Genomic DNA, 17,858 nt, shown 5'->3' on the forward strand with positions numbered 1-17,858 from the left:
CGAGGTGACAAGCTTTTAAATAATCCTGCCAACACTGTTAAATAAACCTCATGAGCAGGTTGTAAAGAAAGTATTCATGTATCAAATTAGGTTCATTTCTGTAATGTGTTGCTTCAGTGCATTTTCAAAATATTTCCAAACCTTTCTTGTTCTGTAAGGGATAGCTGGGTTTGCAGTCTTAACCCTTAAAAAAGAAGGTTTCTTAGAGTTTTGATAATTTTGCTCTTTTTTATTTGCACAGCATGTATGGGTTCACACCGGATGCCACTTAGATAAACTGATTTTTTAAAACTGATTTAAAAAAAATGTCACGTAACAAGAAATCAGTATTTGGCATAAAGAGAGACCTTTTCACTATTGTAATGTGGCTAGTGATTGGAATCTTGGAACCCAGCTTCTATCAAAGGTTCCTAGAGCACTTACTTGTGATCAGCATAGAAATCCAAGACAGATGGAAGCATTTCTCAGAGAATGAGATTCACATGCACATGGAAGTTAGATTTAGTTACAGTATATCCCATTACAGACAGAAATTAGCAAAGGGTTAGTAGGTCCTAATGCAGCAGAATCAGTAGCTAGTTCAGACTCTACAGTAACGACTCCTAGGGGGTCTCTTCACTCAGGGGGATCCCCAGTTGCAGGCAGAAGCAGCTGGAGCCCGAGGGGGCTGTGCCACTCGCTCCCCTGCTCACATGGGAAGTGTGGGCTGCTGCTCGTGCACCTGACAACACATGAATTTGAAGTCCAATATCCTTTCCTTGAAGGAGGTTTTTTGGCCAACAAACGTCAACTGAGTTTTGCAGGACTCTAATACCACCCCACTTCCAAACTACTTTGTCTTGAACAAGAGAACCCGTCAACTGACACTGAGGTGATGAAGCGGTTCATTAACTCCATGCTATGGACCTCCAGCAATAAGGTGTAATGCTTGGTCAAGTCACTGAAAGAAACCGTCCAAAAACTGGTGCCAAGAAGATTTTAAGCCTCTGAAAGCAGTCACTCCGCCCCTCCAAATCTTAGCCAATCGGTGAAATTGTTTTTCTTGTTATGCAGAGTCTCACACCACCTTCCAGAGACTGATGGATAAGATGATTGGTCTGTTCCAGGGTTACTAAGCTGCCTGCCTAAATTGAATAACTTCCAGTAAAACCTGGTAGATCCATGTAAGATATAACTTTGCAGTGCTCCAATATCTCTGGAATATGGGCTGACCACTAACTTTGGCGTAACAAGGAAAACTATTGGACCCCACCACGTCAAGTGAAACTAAGTCATTTATGGTTCATTTGGATGGCCATACATTTGTAAATTTTATCCTAATGCATTGTCTTAAACTCCCAAATGTGTTTAGGTATAGTATTCTTAGTTGGAATTTGAATGTGTCCTGCTCTTTCCACATCTGTGCTCAACCTCTGAAAGTGAGGCTCAGACACATTTTACACAATCAAAACTAAAGAAAACACAACTCTGCAATCCTTTAAAAATAAAGGATAAAGCGCTTAGATAATCAGTACACAGAAGACTTGTTTTCTAGGATAGAGTTCACTCTACCTCAGTAATGGAAAACCACTGATTCTTCTAGCATTCTGTTCTATAATAAATTCTTCTGTGAGAAGAAAATTTAGTCATTGAAAACAAAAAGAAATTATGTAAATTCTAGAAGTGAATTGTGCTGTGAGTATATGCTATATGTTTGCCAATTACCATTGAGAGAAATGGGTATTGTATTTTACAGATCTAGGTCAAAGGGATAAACAAAGGATTAAGCATCAATAACATGGGACAATTTCCATAACACAAGCATGGTTGCCTAAGGAAACTTCACTTACATCCATCATTAGACTGAATCCATTGTAAAACAGATGCTAAACTCATTTATATTACAAATATAGACAGAAGTAACCTACAGACTACATAAAATCCATGTTTATGAAGTAAATAGCAATGAAAAATGGCTCAGTTTTGTCTTATGCAGCCTGAAAGAACCTAGTGCTGTTGTCTCTTCCCTTCTTGTCAGAACTACCTGTAGGCTTTTCTGCAGTTTTCAGAAAGTCAAACAGCATGTTATTATTGTTCTCTATCTGCCAGCTGATTTTTGTTCTTTGTTGTGCAGTGGGAGAAAATACGTTTAGCAGGAGAAAATGTGTTTTATCACAAAATGTCACTATGGACCGCAGTTTGATCTGAAGAAATGAAAATGAATTCATTTTTAACAAGCCAGCGTCAAAGCCAAGAGAGATGGTAAACAAAGCCAAGGGGTAATCCAGAAGACGAGGCCGTAACAAGCATGCAGAGGTCAGAGTACCAACAAAGCGAAACAAGGCCACAAAACTCGAGGCGCTCTGTGTTCTAACTAAATGACAGCGTCCCGAGCTCTGTCAGATCCAAGTAATTATACTGAAGAGCACCTGCAACAGGTTGACTCCAGGTGCTACAAGTTTCCAGGCTGAGGAAGACAAGACCATCATTGTCTAAAAGTTATTATAGTATTGTACTCTGCTGCTGAAAAGGTTAGCACTCTTCTAAGAGAATTCCGGTTGTTTTCTAACTATTAGGGTGGTTTGTTAGATGTCCTAGTGCATTCTCAAAGCTGAGTTGTCTTGGATGATTCACACATTGACACAAACCTGATATATTATACCAGGGCCTTTTGTAAAGCCTCAAGTAACCAATACAATGATAAGTCGAAAAGTCCCTTCACTTGTAAGCTTTTGTTTATATTCTCTAGGTAAATGACCAGACTTAAAAATGTGTAACTTGCATAGTCACCTTTAGTTACAAATGATTCTGTTTACATTACTTTTAGGGAGATTGTTTACAATGAAGAATTTTAAGTAAATGACAAACTGTCAGGCAAGGCTCAGTACTATATAAAGATTACATTTTGTGGTCCACGACAGAAAAAAGCCCTCACTGTGCTAAAGTTTTAAATTTTACATTTCCTTTTGTACACCTTTCAGTTTAAGACAAGTATTAAACATATATAAATAGCCTCAACCAGCTTAACACAAGGTCTAAATACTTTGTGTGTGTAGTAGCCTGAGGCACTTAGCTGCTACCAATATCATCCTGCATTTCATCTACTGTATGACTTTCTTTGTAAACTGGACAAATAGCAAACTTCATAATACAGTGTTTTGGAGAAATTGAATATAAATGCTTTTTAAACTAATGTGGGTTGATGCTGATGCATATTTATGCCATAATGAATGTATGCCTTTCTTAGACTCTCAGCTCTAAACATAAGCAAATGTTAAACAAATAAATCTGTCCTACATTAAAGTATATAGTCCTTGTAAACAGTAAAGTATATTGAGGTTCTACAGCTAAATTAAATCACTACAATTTAGTGAATTAGATACAGACATTTTTAACATAACTGATAAAATCAATGTACAGTAAAAAGCAGTCAGATTGTGAAGTGACCAAGATTAATATACTCAATACTAAAGCATTAAATAAATCCATAAAATTAATTTAAATGAGCCAAACCAATGGGTGGAAAAAAAATTATGTAAAGTCCTGTACCTGAGGAATGAGAATTGAGCTTTATATTGACTCACCATCCGTTTATATCTAAACCTTACTAAAGGAGGAATTCACTGAATGTTTCCAAGGATGTAAACAGAAATAAGCATAGGGCCCATCATGCATCTTCCTCCAATATAACTACTGTATGTCTGCTGTCATACTAAAACAAACATAAATAACAAAAAACACACAACTTATCAGATCAATGTCTATGACAGCCATAAGGCTTAAGATGTAAATATACTGGGAACTCTCCATGACTAGGCTATACTGTAATTATGTCACAGCCATGACCTTTGACACAAGAACTGTGAAACTGGACATGTGCTGTGAAATCCAAAAGTATCGCAGGTGATTGAAATGATGTGCTGTGGCTGATTGCATGAAAGATGTGAAATTTTGAGATACAAATCACAATCACATGATGTGTGAAAGAAAGGCAATCTAACACTTGCCTTCACCCCTGACTCCTGAGCATGTCATAACCAACCATATTCATACCGCAACAGAACAGCATGTTTCTTACTGCAGTTACTGCGTCTGTCTTCAGGGGATCTATTCATTCTGACTATCTTTGTTAACCGAATCCTCTGGCATGACTGTGACACAACGTGTATCATTCATTATGAAAGCAGCATTATATGATTATATTTTTACTATTATAAAATCTTTTCATATAGCCTCCAGATCAAAATAAGACAAATAAAATAATAATCTATATGCAAGAATGAAAGTAAATTATGGTTTAAGATGGCAAAACTTTAATATCGTCCAAGATTCAAACAAATATCAGGGTATTCCACCACAACTACATTTGCTGGTAATTACAAAAATAACTTAACACTGCGTTTTATGCTGCAGTCTTACCATTTTAAGCTTTCCAAAATGTTAACTCAAACTTCAGACCACATATTAGAAAGGAAATATGAATATGTTCGTGTTTGTGCCAAGTGCAACAGGATTTTCATGTATAATTAAATGCGAGATGTTACACTCAGAACTGCTTTATTTAATACTTAACCTTTTCTTTGATGGAAATTTCTGTAGCACAACGCAATTCAGAAAATACATTAAAATTCATTAAACTTTGGGGTGTTCGTAAATATGGAACTGGTATAATCAGAAAAGCTTAGAATTAAGGATAAGTGTAGAGATTCATGAATTCCCAGTTGGCTACCCTTCTGGGAAAAGGGAATCGTATCCATATAAATGTGAAGGACTTATCATCTAAATGCATTCATGCAGCAAAAACAGCACAAGAGTATTTAAAGAAAAAAAGGCTAAATAAAAAGACCTCATGAAGACATTAAAGTGTATTATTAGCACTCATCTGAAAATGAAAAGTCAACTAGTTCAATGTACGTTCTGTGTACTGCTAATGACAGCATGGTGTCAACAGAAAATCAGAGGCCAGCACATCTGCCAGAACATTTCCTTTTTTCATAATGAGGTTCATTTATCGCAAAATGTCAAAGCAAAATAGAGACATTTAATACTATTGCTCCTACAAAGTTAAAATTTTCTCCAGTTACATACACGGAATTAAAGAAGTTTAAAATAAGGTTAGAAATGTTTTCCCTATTGAATGGACAGCATTAGGTAGTATTTAAAAAAAACAACATTTAAAACAGCCGTCTTAAAGATATGTTGCAAGACAAAGTTCCCACTTAAGCCTTGAGAATGTGGACATTTGCTCTAAGTCTAGAACTGTTTAGATTTCAAGGCGTGTGTCTATGACCAGCTGTATGTGAGTTGTGAATCCAATTTGTGATTTAATTAATTTAATTCTAAATAATTTTGTATACGATGACCATTATTCCAAAGTGTCCAGCTGCATACAAGATCTAAATTCAATAAACATTTAGTGCAATGAGGTAACAAAACAGCTGCTCATACTAAACCTTTTTCCACCTTTTGGACTTAAAAAAGGCAAAAACAATTGTAAAGTTGACCTTAGTATATCTAGGTAATGAGCAGTACAGAAATACAACATATAAGATTGCACCAGCTGAGAGCCCCTACTTCATGATCATCCAAACAAAACATGACTGGAGCTAAGTACAGTATCTGAACCTTGCTACAGAGAGCATGGTGTGTTTTTAGGGAACTTGGGTTTGCTGGGTAAAAGATACCTCAGTTAGAAAAATCTTTCCTGATTAGGGTGCATTTTTATGGATAGGAAGATAGGCTCACACTTATTTTGTGGCGTCCGGGGTGCAGAGAGAGAAATTTAACTGCAGGCTGTACTGCATTTAGTTAGAATGCAGCTCATCTCTTAATGGCTACAGAGCCCACATAAGAGTTTAATGGTTAGTAGCAATCTGGGTTTTATGGGTGACCAGAATGTAAGGCCTCTAAAATGCCTTGTTTGTAAATACTGTACATAGAGTAACTTGTTTGTTGCATGATTTGATGTGTGCAGTGTAGTCGGTGTCTTATCATTGTACTAAATATTTGTTTAGCCAAGTATACCTGGATTATTACTCCTCTCAACAAAGCTGTGCCAGAGATCAAAGAATTCACGTGCCTCTAATTATACCAGCCGCTCGGGTATATTCTGGAAAAAGCACTTACCAGTTGGGGGATATGAACAATTATTTCACTTATTGACTAAGCCACTTGGTCAATTCCTGATTTTCATTTTTGTAACCCCCCCATTTGTAACAATTTAATTGACAAAATATGTATATATAAAATTGTTACATAAGACTACAGACAAGTTGAAAAGAATCAAAGAAAAACAAAAGGCACATTTCCCATTGCTTCAACATTTTCACTTAAAGTACTGCTGCCTTTGTCCAAAGTTTGGACAAAGTTTATCCTCACACACTAAGAAAGTATAATTAAATGTACATGAGAAAGTGCATATGTAAATGTAATGAAAATGCATGTATTCAATTAATTTGTTTTACTTCTGAAGTGCATAGGTAAATCTAATGAAAATGCATGTAATCACCTAACTTGTTTTACTTAATATGATTATTTTTTACTTTCTTCACTTACCATGACCTCCATATTCTGATGGGGCTCAACAAATCCATGTACTGTAAGTTTCCTTAGAACTACAAAAGAAGAAAAGTGTTCAGAATACTTTTATGACATATATTCACTATCCAAGCACTACTAATCTGTTCCTTATGAATATACCCACCCCGCTCCTAAGAATCCACTGAATCCCAGTAAGGGTTGCAGAAACCCAAAGCACGCAGGAAGGTAGGAATACATCGTGCAAAAAACACCAGTCAGACGGAATATTCTCTCGTCAGGAATAATGTGTCTTTGCAGATAAATGGTTTCATGTTTTCTTATCATTAATTCAATGACCTCCTTCTATGTCAAGAAATGTCACACATGACCTTTGGAAATATTATATTATTAATGTACATACCTTTCCCCCTTCGTATTATATTTTAAACAGAAAAACAAATATCACCACATCGTCTCGGTTCGAAGATTTTTGCGGTTGGCCGTTTCAGAATTACATGTACTCCAGCAAACAACAGAGACCTGAACAGTGGGTTACTTGTGACATTCATTTTCCTTCACCGCCCTGGTGGCAACTGGATCAAAAGCAGTCGGTACCTTTTAATGAGAGCAAAGTTCTTTCCAAGGAACTGATGGCAGCAGTTTCGTCTCTTGCACAAATCTGCTGTAGGAAGGTATCAGTGTGATGATTCCACAGAGAGCAAGCAAAACTGTAGATGCCAGACGCCAGCTGTAAAGATTTAAAAGCATAATATTAGAGAGGATTTTATAAAGATTAACAGGGGCAACAATTCTGGAACTCCATATTATTGTTTCATTAACATTCTTGGTAACACTGTATATGAAAATGAATCTTCAGTACATGATGCATTATAACAAAAAATACAAAAAGATCATATACACAGGCCTTCAAGAAAAAGGCTTCTCGGGCAAATTGTTTTCAACTCAATTATATTTCCAACAACCTAATGGGTTTATGACACAGTAAAACAATGAAAGGAAGTCTTCATTCTGATTAGTATGCCATTTTCATGTCATGCTAAATAAAAAGAGATAAGAAAATAACATACTTCTATTTCCCACTGGGAATGAAGTATAAATTCCAAAATATACCCCTTTCATGTGCCATAGCCATAAACTACAAGAACTAATCTGACTGGAACAGAACATTAAATTGCATTCCAAATTACATTTTTGCTGGGTGTGACAATGCAAAAAAAACTATTTTTCCAAGAGAGTGTTCAGAATTTCATCATAGTTTTTTTTTACAGGTCCCTGAATAAAAACATAAATACTAGAAATTCTGGGATGACTAACTTATCTAGTGTTAAACAGACTTGCAGACTAAAAATGGGGAAAAACAAGTAAAAATGTTGTCCAATGCTATCACAGAATCAATTTATTTGACTGCCAGCAAACATTTAACTAAGCACACATACAGATCTAGTGCTCCATTTTAGCTGGGGTACACACGTTCATGACCACCTACAATTCCAGCAAAATCAGAAGCTTACAGCTGGCTTTTATTTAATTATATCGCATACATCTTCTCAAAAAGCAAATAGCATCCTTATTCATTTCTAGCGTTACAAAATATAACATTTCTGTTAATAATAAATAAGTTAATAAATTCTCTCTCTGATATAACATCCAAGGATGCTAGCCTAGAGGTTAAAAAGTCTTTTATTCATGAAGTCCCAAAAATGAAGCTGACATTTAGAATGATTTTTACTGCAGGCAAGAATACATTAACATTGACTGGATCCTCTGAAGTTCTGATTACAGTACACACATATTCACCGTACATTAAGATACTTGCAGCAAATACATCAAAAAATCTATTTTAATTTTCCAGGGTTAAACAAACTGTTTCATGCTGAAGATTAATGTTTCTGCTGCAAGGTAATCCCTCACTGAACTTATAACTTTGTAAATGCTGGCATCTAACTGTCAGAGGAGTTAACCCAGTGAAATGATATTGATCCAATCACAATCCAGGACTATAATGCCTTAACAACCCAAATATGCTGTACTTATTTCTTTTAATATAGAAGCAGCCATGATTACTGTACAAACTATAAAGGACTGTGAAGGCATACAAAACTATGTTTCTAATGTAAAAGGCCTATTTAAAGTCATAAAAAGAAAACTAAAAAAAAAACAGGCATGTTTTTCTTCCTTAACTCAAGACTCTCTACAACATTCCTACAATATGGCTTACTATAACACTAACATTTCATATCCTCTATTTAAGTTGATAAAGCTTACCAAAAGAGAATACATTTATGAGTATTTTCTTACACTTATCTGTCATATGATCTACAATTCTGAAAATTCTGAAGCATGAATACCAAATTCAGCTAGATGTACATTAGGATACACTGAGGGTGCTTGTTTCCCTGCTATTTTGAGATAACAGATTTAATAAGATATTGACAAATTTCTAAACTGAAAAGATTTTTGAAACTATCAAAAAGGAAGCCTTGCTTTCAAGGACAGCTATCCTTATCAAACAGCATCAATTTAATATAAATTAAGTTTGTATAAAAGGCTGCTTTTTTTCTACAGATGTTTCACAGCTCTGAAGATAATTATACTCATTATTTAAATGACGCAGCCTCAAGAAAGCTTTTAATACTTTATAAGGTACTTGCTTTTCTGCTGTCCACAATAAAAGAACACAGACCTAATTTTGCATCACACAAAGCTTATTTCCATCACTGCACCTATTCAGAACACTGTTTAGCAAAATAATTTACAGCAATCAACGTTCCCTGTGATTAATTAAGTAACCAGCTAGAAGTGCATAGAGTTTGTCACAGAAAATTAATGTTATCTTGCTGGACTACTCTCATATCCCCCATATGATAATACTTAAGCATCCAATACTGTTTATGGGTAATGATCTAATTAATAATTAATCAAGCAGCTTGGTATACCTGCAGTATCTGTATAGTTAAGCTTAATTCTACACGTGTAATAAATGCCTATAGTTTTAAGTTTTCTCTTGACTTTCTGTAAATAACTACAGTGAAACAAAATGCATGAATGCAAAGTCTTATAACATGGTACAAGCACAGAATACATTTCAGTGCTGAAAATCACAAAGCAGGAATTAAATTAAACCAAAAAGTAACCATTCTAATTAATTGCTGTATATTTCAACATATCCCAATTTTTAATACATTTTTTTTACAGAGAAAATATAAAACAAGGACTTTTAGACTTCTCAGCAAGTCACCACTCAAGTTAAGTACTTCTAACAATGTGAATGAACTAATGAGAAACTAAAATGAAGAAGGTGACCACTGGCCAAATATGTATGCTTTGCCAGGTAGATGATCTACTAAAGGCATAACAATTATCACTGTAAGATGAGAGGTATAAGACTGAAGCAGGATTTAGTGTGATGAATCCTGCTGTGAAGCTTAGGTCAGTGCTGCAGTTGTGTGTGAATTTAATGGTTAGTCAGTCATCTGGATTTAGGCAGGAGCCCCACTTCCACGTATGTTAAATACAATGTTACTCGATACCAACCAACAGTGGTACCAACTTTGCTTAAACACTTAACACACAGTAGCAATATGTGGTGCTGCTAATAAACAAAAGAAGATGAGGAATCCATCCCTGGTTATATGTGAATACTGTTTTATTGAGTGGAATAAAAAGGTGAATAGATTTAAAATCAGAAGTCACCCCAGCTGAAAGATGATATAATTAGAAAGCTGTACAATAAGTAAAGAAATATCATGATACCTGACTATCTCAGAGACCAAACACCCATGCTATTTTTGATGGCACAGACTGGCAGGCACCAACATCTCACAAATGAATAAGATTGGTATGGGTTACCTGGGACATTGTATGGGGGCTATACTGAATTTGTAGGTGCAAAGTTTACAAATCTTTGGTTATCTGTTTACATTAACCATTTCAATACAATTCAGTTGGTGCTGTGGTTCCTAAGAAAATGAAAGTTTTTTTGAAGGCATGAGGCAGTAAGCCATTGTGATTTACTGAGGACACCAATTTCCATCACAAATTTAACTGTTCACCTGGCCATGTACATTAGATAGGCTGCCCAGGTTTTGAACACAAACTACACCCTTCTATCACATGGAAGTCTAAAAACACCACAACAAATGCCACATCAAACAGCTTACTATAAGGCTAACATAAAATGGGAGCACTTTCAACATCAGATTTCAGTACCTTAGTGAACGCTACCATTACTTTTCCTCAGATTAACTGGAAGATTAATGTCTTCCTCATAGCTTCACAGAGTTCATTTCACTATTCTGTGTATAAAAAGAAATTAAGACCAAAATCCTTGGTTTTATGAAAGCACCATTTACCACCTGTTCAAAATCTGGCCAAAAATGTTTCACATGAAGATTTGCCAAACTCATTCAGCTAACAGTCAAGTGTGACAGCATTAAGTTGTTTAAAGCTTCATGTTCTATTGCCCAGATAAGAGATTTACTTTGATTTAAAAAGTAAACATTCAGAGAACAACTAAGATCACTGATGTCTGGTTCAGATCTGAAGCACTTTGGCTTTATTTTGATAATGCAGAGCTGAAAGTCACCAAATTGACTACTGAATAAACTGGTCTTTCTCTTTTTATACCATACTTCAACACAGAAGAAATAACAAGGGTGTTTGTGTTTATCTGAGAACCTCAGAGCAATCCTTTCTGCCACTTTTAAATATGCTTCCCTTTAAATTCACTGTCTCAGTAAAGCGATGCTGGTGGAGGGGCGTTAGTATGTCAAATGCTCAGGAAAAAAGGTCTAGAGACCCGGGACAGAGAGGTGCTGAGAGGTGAGAATTGGGCTTGGTCCTTCTCTCAAACATGACAGACAAGGAAACAAGCAGGTAAAAACCCACAAACCCCAAAAACATGAGCCTGGCTGTATGGTCAATACAGAATACATGTCAAGTGTATGAGAAACAATTCAATAAATCAAAATAAATACACAGCAAGTTTATCCTATTAGTCCAAAGCAGAGGTATTATTCATTAGTTGTACATTATGATTCTCACCCAATCTACCCCTCCCCAGCAACATTTACACACCTGATATCTTGGTACACGGTTGCTTCCTCTATTAGTCCCATGTTAAGTATTTAATGAGCAGGCCCTATTACACTTGAACCAAAAAGACAAACAGGTGCCTTTGTATTTTTCATATAGAGCTCATGTATATCTAGTGCCCTCCAGTTATACTCACCTTGATGAAAAAGCAACAAAAACCAGAAAGGTACACAGGTTTCTGAAATGTTATGATATAATCTTAATAGTGTTGGAAAAAGCAAATTATAATGCTATTATATAAGCCTTCTTTCCTCTGGTATGGATTACGCTCACAAGACACTCACAGTAGAGTGCTATAAATTATATTTTGAGAGTAAGCAGTCAGCATTTCAGTTTAATGTCTCATTGAAGGCACTCAGGTGGAAATTATGGCCCAGCTGGGAAGAGTGCCATCTATTGGTCCACCAAGACAACAAAGCAGTAAATATGGTTTCCCTTGGATGTCTCCCATTCTAGTACTGACAAGGCCCAGACTTGCTTAGCTCCTGAAATCCAACGAGATTAGGTTGTCAATTTCTGAGTGTTTGGAGCACTCCTGTTTGATGAATTATTGTATCTAGGGACCTTGGTTATTTTAATTTTCTTGCACTTTCAAACTCAAATCTCTAAAATTAAGCTCTTTATTTATGCTTTCATCTATTTGGCAGACATTAAACCAAATGATATACATCTGGAATGCCTTACTCATATGCTGTACAAAGGTAATAAAACTTTTTCTATTTTGAAAACATGATAATAGATTTGTGAAGCACTGTAGTTGTCATGCATTTAAGGAAGACACTGCTTATAATATTCAGCAATTCTTACAAATATTGAATTATGTAAAAAAGTACTCAGAATGTTATGTGAATGTCCATGTAAAGATAGAACTCGTAGACATTTGTAGGAGTAGATGCTTTAACTCAAGTACGTTTTTTTCAATTAGTCATTGAAATTTTATTTAATGATGCAAAAATGAATAATTTAACAAAGTCACTCATGTAATACCAAAACAAGAATGACTGTATTACTAAAGTGCACATTTATCAAATTCTTACACTCTCTTCAAGTGAAATAACATTGTTATGCGTCACATATACATTTGAAAGAACATTGAGATTTTCTCTAATTTTGAGTGAAGTCTTCCGTGTTTCCTAAGCAAAATTAGCTTCTTCAACTAAACTGTGTGAAACAAAATAAAGTTTAATATTACTGAAAGTAATGACCCAGTCTTGAGACTACAGATGCTGTTTGCTATAAAATTATAACGGCCCCATATCACACTCCCCCCCGCCCAACAATGAAATAAAGTCAGCCCTGTATCAGGCCCTTAAACTCATAATGGAATGTTCAAGAAAGGACTGCCAGTAACGTCACACTGCAATCTCAAGAAATAACACCCCAACTTGATCTTAGTTTCATCAAGGTGTAATTGTGTGGAGAATATAACACAATGCATAAGGGAGTAAAAAAATATTCTTAAGCAGACTATTCTGTCAAAGAAATCACTCAGCTTAGACACTGTTGACACCCCCACAGACAGTGCGTACTTTAAAAATCTGACTCCTGGTTTAAAAATCTGACTCCTCTTTATACAAAGAAAGTGTACTACTGTGATAATTTGAGCTACAGTACATGAATATATTTATATCATTATTACTTTCTTTAGATACACGATTCCATATTATATTCCCTATTAATCAAATTCTAAAACTATGCTTCTGTTTAATGCGATAACAAGCGTATCCGCAGAAAAGGTTAAAACATTATAACTTTTTACAAAGTATATAAACTTAATATAGTCAGAAGGAGCACATAAAAACATTTCCAAAATAACCACAGGTAAAACTTTGATGCTTAAAACGTTTAGGAAGAAAGTGAAATACTGATGTGTATTTTTTCGTTTAACTACCAAAACCAGCCATATACAGTTTACGTAATACGTTTATGTTTCTAAATTAATATCATTTACGACCTTCAGACGCGTTATGCTCCTCTTCTTTTTATGCTCAGCTACTAAAATTTCCCTTTAGTTGTATAATTCCATATAAATATTCAAAACTAAGCAGATTAAAACATGCACCGTAAAGAGATTAAATGATTAAATCTTTTCACTAACAAACAATGCACCACGAGTGCCAATCACCACGAGTGCCACAGCCAATCACCTACCGCGATGCAATGTGAGGTCCTGTGGGTATTTTCGTGCAGTACGGGGTTGTACTGTGCATTCTGAATGGCTGCATCTGAATATGCAATACGGTAGGCAAATAAAGGACTACTACGAAAATAGAAAAAGAACAGGTTTTGCTTTGCATGCCAAGGATTTCTCATTATTTTGTGTACAAAAAAACCTTCAAGTCCGAAAGGCTGATGTCTTTAGGGTGCTAAGAGGTACTAAAAGTTCGAATTCAAATAACAAAGAAGTGATAACTTGAACAATATTAGTCTAAATACAACAGCATCTTATCTTACTTCATTCCGAGATTGGTACCAGTAAATACTGCAAAATCCACAAGAACAGTTCAGTAAAAGAGCCACAAGCCCAACCATTCAAAAGGCAATATCCTCTAGAGAGGTCAGTGGCAGTCTCACAGACAACAGGGATAAAATAACCTGCTCCTATACACAGGAACGAAGACATCACATTTTGAAACATTCAATTTATTGACAAGACTATATGAACATCTGGTCAAATTGTTATAATTAGACTTCTATTGCCATGATATGCTTTTGGGTTAATTAATCTAATACATTAAGAACTTTCAAGAAATGTCTAAATGCACTGTTAAAACCAATTACATTATATATCTCAAGTGAGCACTGATACAGGACAGTTCTGACTTCGGATTTTTGACCATTTTTGATAGGCACCCACGCGGCTGAGCAAAACCTGCAAAATTGGTCCAAATTTCGCTGTTGAGGAAACAAAACAATAGCCTTCCTGCGTTTCAAATGCACCATAAAGCACAGCTAAAGCACCACAAACTGTCTAGGTGTTGTTCAAACACCAGCCCTAACTCAGACACTTGTAGAACACACTCCAAAAACCATTTTTTCTGATGTACTGTACTAAAGCACCTATTTATAAAGCTGGTTATTTTACTGGAGCAGTCTGTGTCAAGTACATTGCTCAAGGGTACAAGTACAGTGCAACACCAGGGAAATTGGAACTCAACTTTACAGTTAAAAAATTATACTACACAAAATAAATGCAGTCAAAAAGCTGCATACCAGGCCTATAAGAAACAATTACATATTATTCATTGGCATAAAGTGCACAATGAAGATTCAGGTCCTTTAGGGACTGAGCTTTAAATCACTTGACATCTGTCTTTGTCACAGATCACTTTACGAATACCTCTATAGCACCTTCTGTAAAACAGCAGGTGTACTTGCTTTGGTTTATAAAAAATATTATTCTGCTTTTTGTGATTATACTGATTGATTTTTTCCATCTTCATGGAAACAAAAATTTCCAATGCAAATGCCCATAGCAGCCACACACACAAATTTAGATGGAGTATGTCTCAAGAGAGCTATACATACAAATGTTAGATAATTTCCAATTAATAATGGCAATAAATATAAATGTCATACCTGGGCTTCAACGACAAAAATGCAATTAAAATGATCAACATGAACAATTATAATCACAGCATGTTATTTCACTAGCTACGACTACACATTTTAATATTCTACTGAGGTAAATCTATAATAAATTAACTTTACAGGAACAACTATATTTTCAACAAGAAAACGGAAAAACAAGATGAAGAATAGAGCAATAAAAGCAACATTGTCCACAAATTCGTATTCTGGTCCTCTCCCACAAAATAAAAAATTTACCTTCAAACAATTCTCAAATATCTACAAATCAGAAGCAAGCAGAAAAAAATCCATTAATTTGAGCAGTACATGTATTTTACATTATATCTCGATTACAAAACGTTACACTGCTACATAAAATATAACATCATACAACACTCTGCTTATGTTGTTCTGCTTATATCAGAGTCAATGAACAAATCCACAGAAGCTGGAAGATACCACACATACAGTGGCGCTGGTAAATCTACCTGTTGGCAAATCTATCCGTTGGGGGTTTTGAAACAGTCCTCACGTCTGATATGGTCAATGTTAATACAGGAGCTAACACAAGGGGTGGGTTGTGGGACATGCAGTTTTCTTGAACCAACACCCTGACCTGATTCTAAGCGACTCTATTTTGGAAGCTCCTCCACCTTACCATCCATGGTGATTTTTAATGCAAATTCCTTTAAACGCTTTTTCCTTACATATGCAACCAAGAGCAACATTCCCAATTAACCATTGCTAATAACACATACTGTATATACATCTTTTGGTTTAGTTTAATAAAAAGTCATTGAAAGCACATATTGATAGCTAGGGTTAAAACAATTAAACACCTACAGTTATGTATTCAGGTGATTGGGGAGAGCAGCTCTCCACCAGGCCACAAGAGGGCACTGTGGAAGTCCGCTTCCCAAACTATAACCGTCTTCAACTTTGAGTGTGGTTTTAGCCTATACGGTAAATTAGAGAGATTTTGTCAACAGTCTCACAAAACAACCAAATATCTGCAATATAAAGGAAAAGGTTCCTTCCCAGGTGGCACAGTGGTTAGCAATGGTGCCTCAGCAATGAGGTCCTGGGTTCAAATCCAGACCTGGGGTGCTTCCTATGTGTAGTTTTGTATGTTCTCCCTGTTTGAGTGGGTTTCCATTGGGTGGTCTGTTTTCCTCCCACAATCCAAAGACATACTTTTCTGTTAATTGGCCCTGGTGTGCTCTACAATGAACTGACATCCCACCCAGTGTGCATCCGGTCTTTTGCTCGTTGCCTGCCGGGACAGACTCGGGCTCCCCTGTGACCCTGAATTGGATTAAGCGGTTAGAAAATAGATGGATGTCCATTTCCTATTCTTACTCTTCCCTGCCAGGGATTGCTGCTGCCTTACATGTTGCTGGACACGGATTCACCAGTAACAGGTAGGAACATTTTATGCTCATTTAAGTATCTCATTTCTTTTGTGCAACAGCCTGGGGAAAAAAATGGTTGTACGCTTCACAATCTAATTAAGGGAATTTGAATTCTACAGTCAGATCTAAAAAAGACATGGAAGTCAGCAGTGCCAGTGGCTGCTCCATTTAAGCCCAAACCATTTGGCATTGCTCAGCACTGAGTTCTGGCACAATAGTTTTAACTTGAACCCTTTGTTCCCTGTCACCAAGGAAACAATCAGCAGAACACAGAAAGCAAAACAAGAAACTGACAAATCCAATTGTGGAAACAGCAGTGAAAAGGCTGACAATGGGACACAAAACTGCCTTTCCATCATATTTACCATTCCAGCACTTTCTTCTTATTCATTTTAATGTGATCTAAACACCTCTTGTATGTTTAACCATCTGTTAATGGCAAATTCTTAAAATCCTCAGTATCAGTAAATTTTCAGATTTTTTTTAATAATTTGAAATTTGTTTGGACATTTGTCTTAAAATATAACTGCCGTCCTTTCATTCAAAGGATGATAATGTAATTTCTACAAAAGTCTTCATCCATGTGTGTTCTTGTATGTGTATATAAAAGAGAAATGGTTCAGAAAAGACTTGCTAGTTTTTATTTTAACTTATTTTTAATTTTTGCTTATACAATATGCACATGTTGGTATTGTGGTTTCCTCAGCCTGGAAGAACTGGAGCACACTAAGACCTTTAGGTGTTTTTGACATGAACAAGAAAGTTTATAAAAATATTGCACTTTCCAATATGCTGTACATAAAAAAACAAACTTTTCTCCATTAAACATGAAATTTAATTCTGTAACTCCAAAGGGCTAACAAAAGAAACTTCACAAACAACAGAATGTTGGTTTTCACAATAATTGCAATAAAACTCAATTAAAGTTATACAATTCTAAATAATGGTACGACTGAATAGCCATTCAAACACTAAAACAAAAACCTCTATGCATATGTAAATGAATGCAAAGAAATGTTACTTGATTCTGTAAAATATATTTTTTACAAACATGAACACTATAAATTGAGCTGTTCCACAAAAACAAGTCTCTCTCAGGAGGTGCTAATTTGTAAAGAAAGAGGCAAATCAGATTCCCATAAAACAGTCTTGTTCATTTTTCACACAATACATTTTCCCACGAGTTTTCACAGCAAATGGCATGTATGGAAAGTTTAAAGAATTTCTGCAACAAGCAGAGGAAAAAAAATGGAAATTTTCAAA

The 17,858-nt window shown here is 35.6% G+C and overlaps 1 protein-coding gene across 1 annotated transcript in view; it reads right to left on the reverse strand.

Annotated features, from left to right (window-relative positions):
* Window positions 1-17,858, reverse strand: part of ipo11 (importin 11) — a 269,401-nt gene that overhangs the window by 217,948 nt on the left and 33,595 nt on the right. Inside the window, exons 6-7 of the mRNA XM_088911299.1 lie at window positions 7,114-7,246; window positions 6,535-6,593 (exon numbers count right to left, since the gene is read on the reverse strand). Of these exons, the coding sequence (XP_088767425.1) occupies window positions 6,535-6,593; window positions 7,114-7,246 (192 nt within the window). The remainder of the gene's footprint in view (window positions 1-6,534; window positions 6,594-7,113; window positions 7,247-17,858) is intronic.

This window comes from Atractosteus spatula, chromosome 3, assembly GCF_055471065.1.
Source record: "Atractosteus spatula isolate fAtrSpa1 chromosome 3, fAtrSpa1.hap1, whole genome shotgun sequence".
Lineage (NCBI taxonomy): Eukaryota > Metazoa > Chordata > Actinopteri > Semionotiformes > Lepisosteidae > Atractosteus > Atractosteus spatula.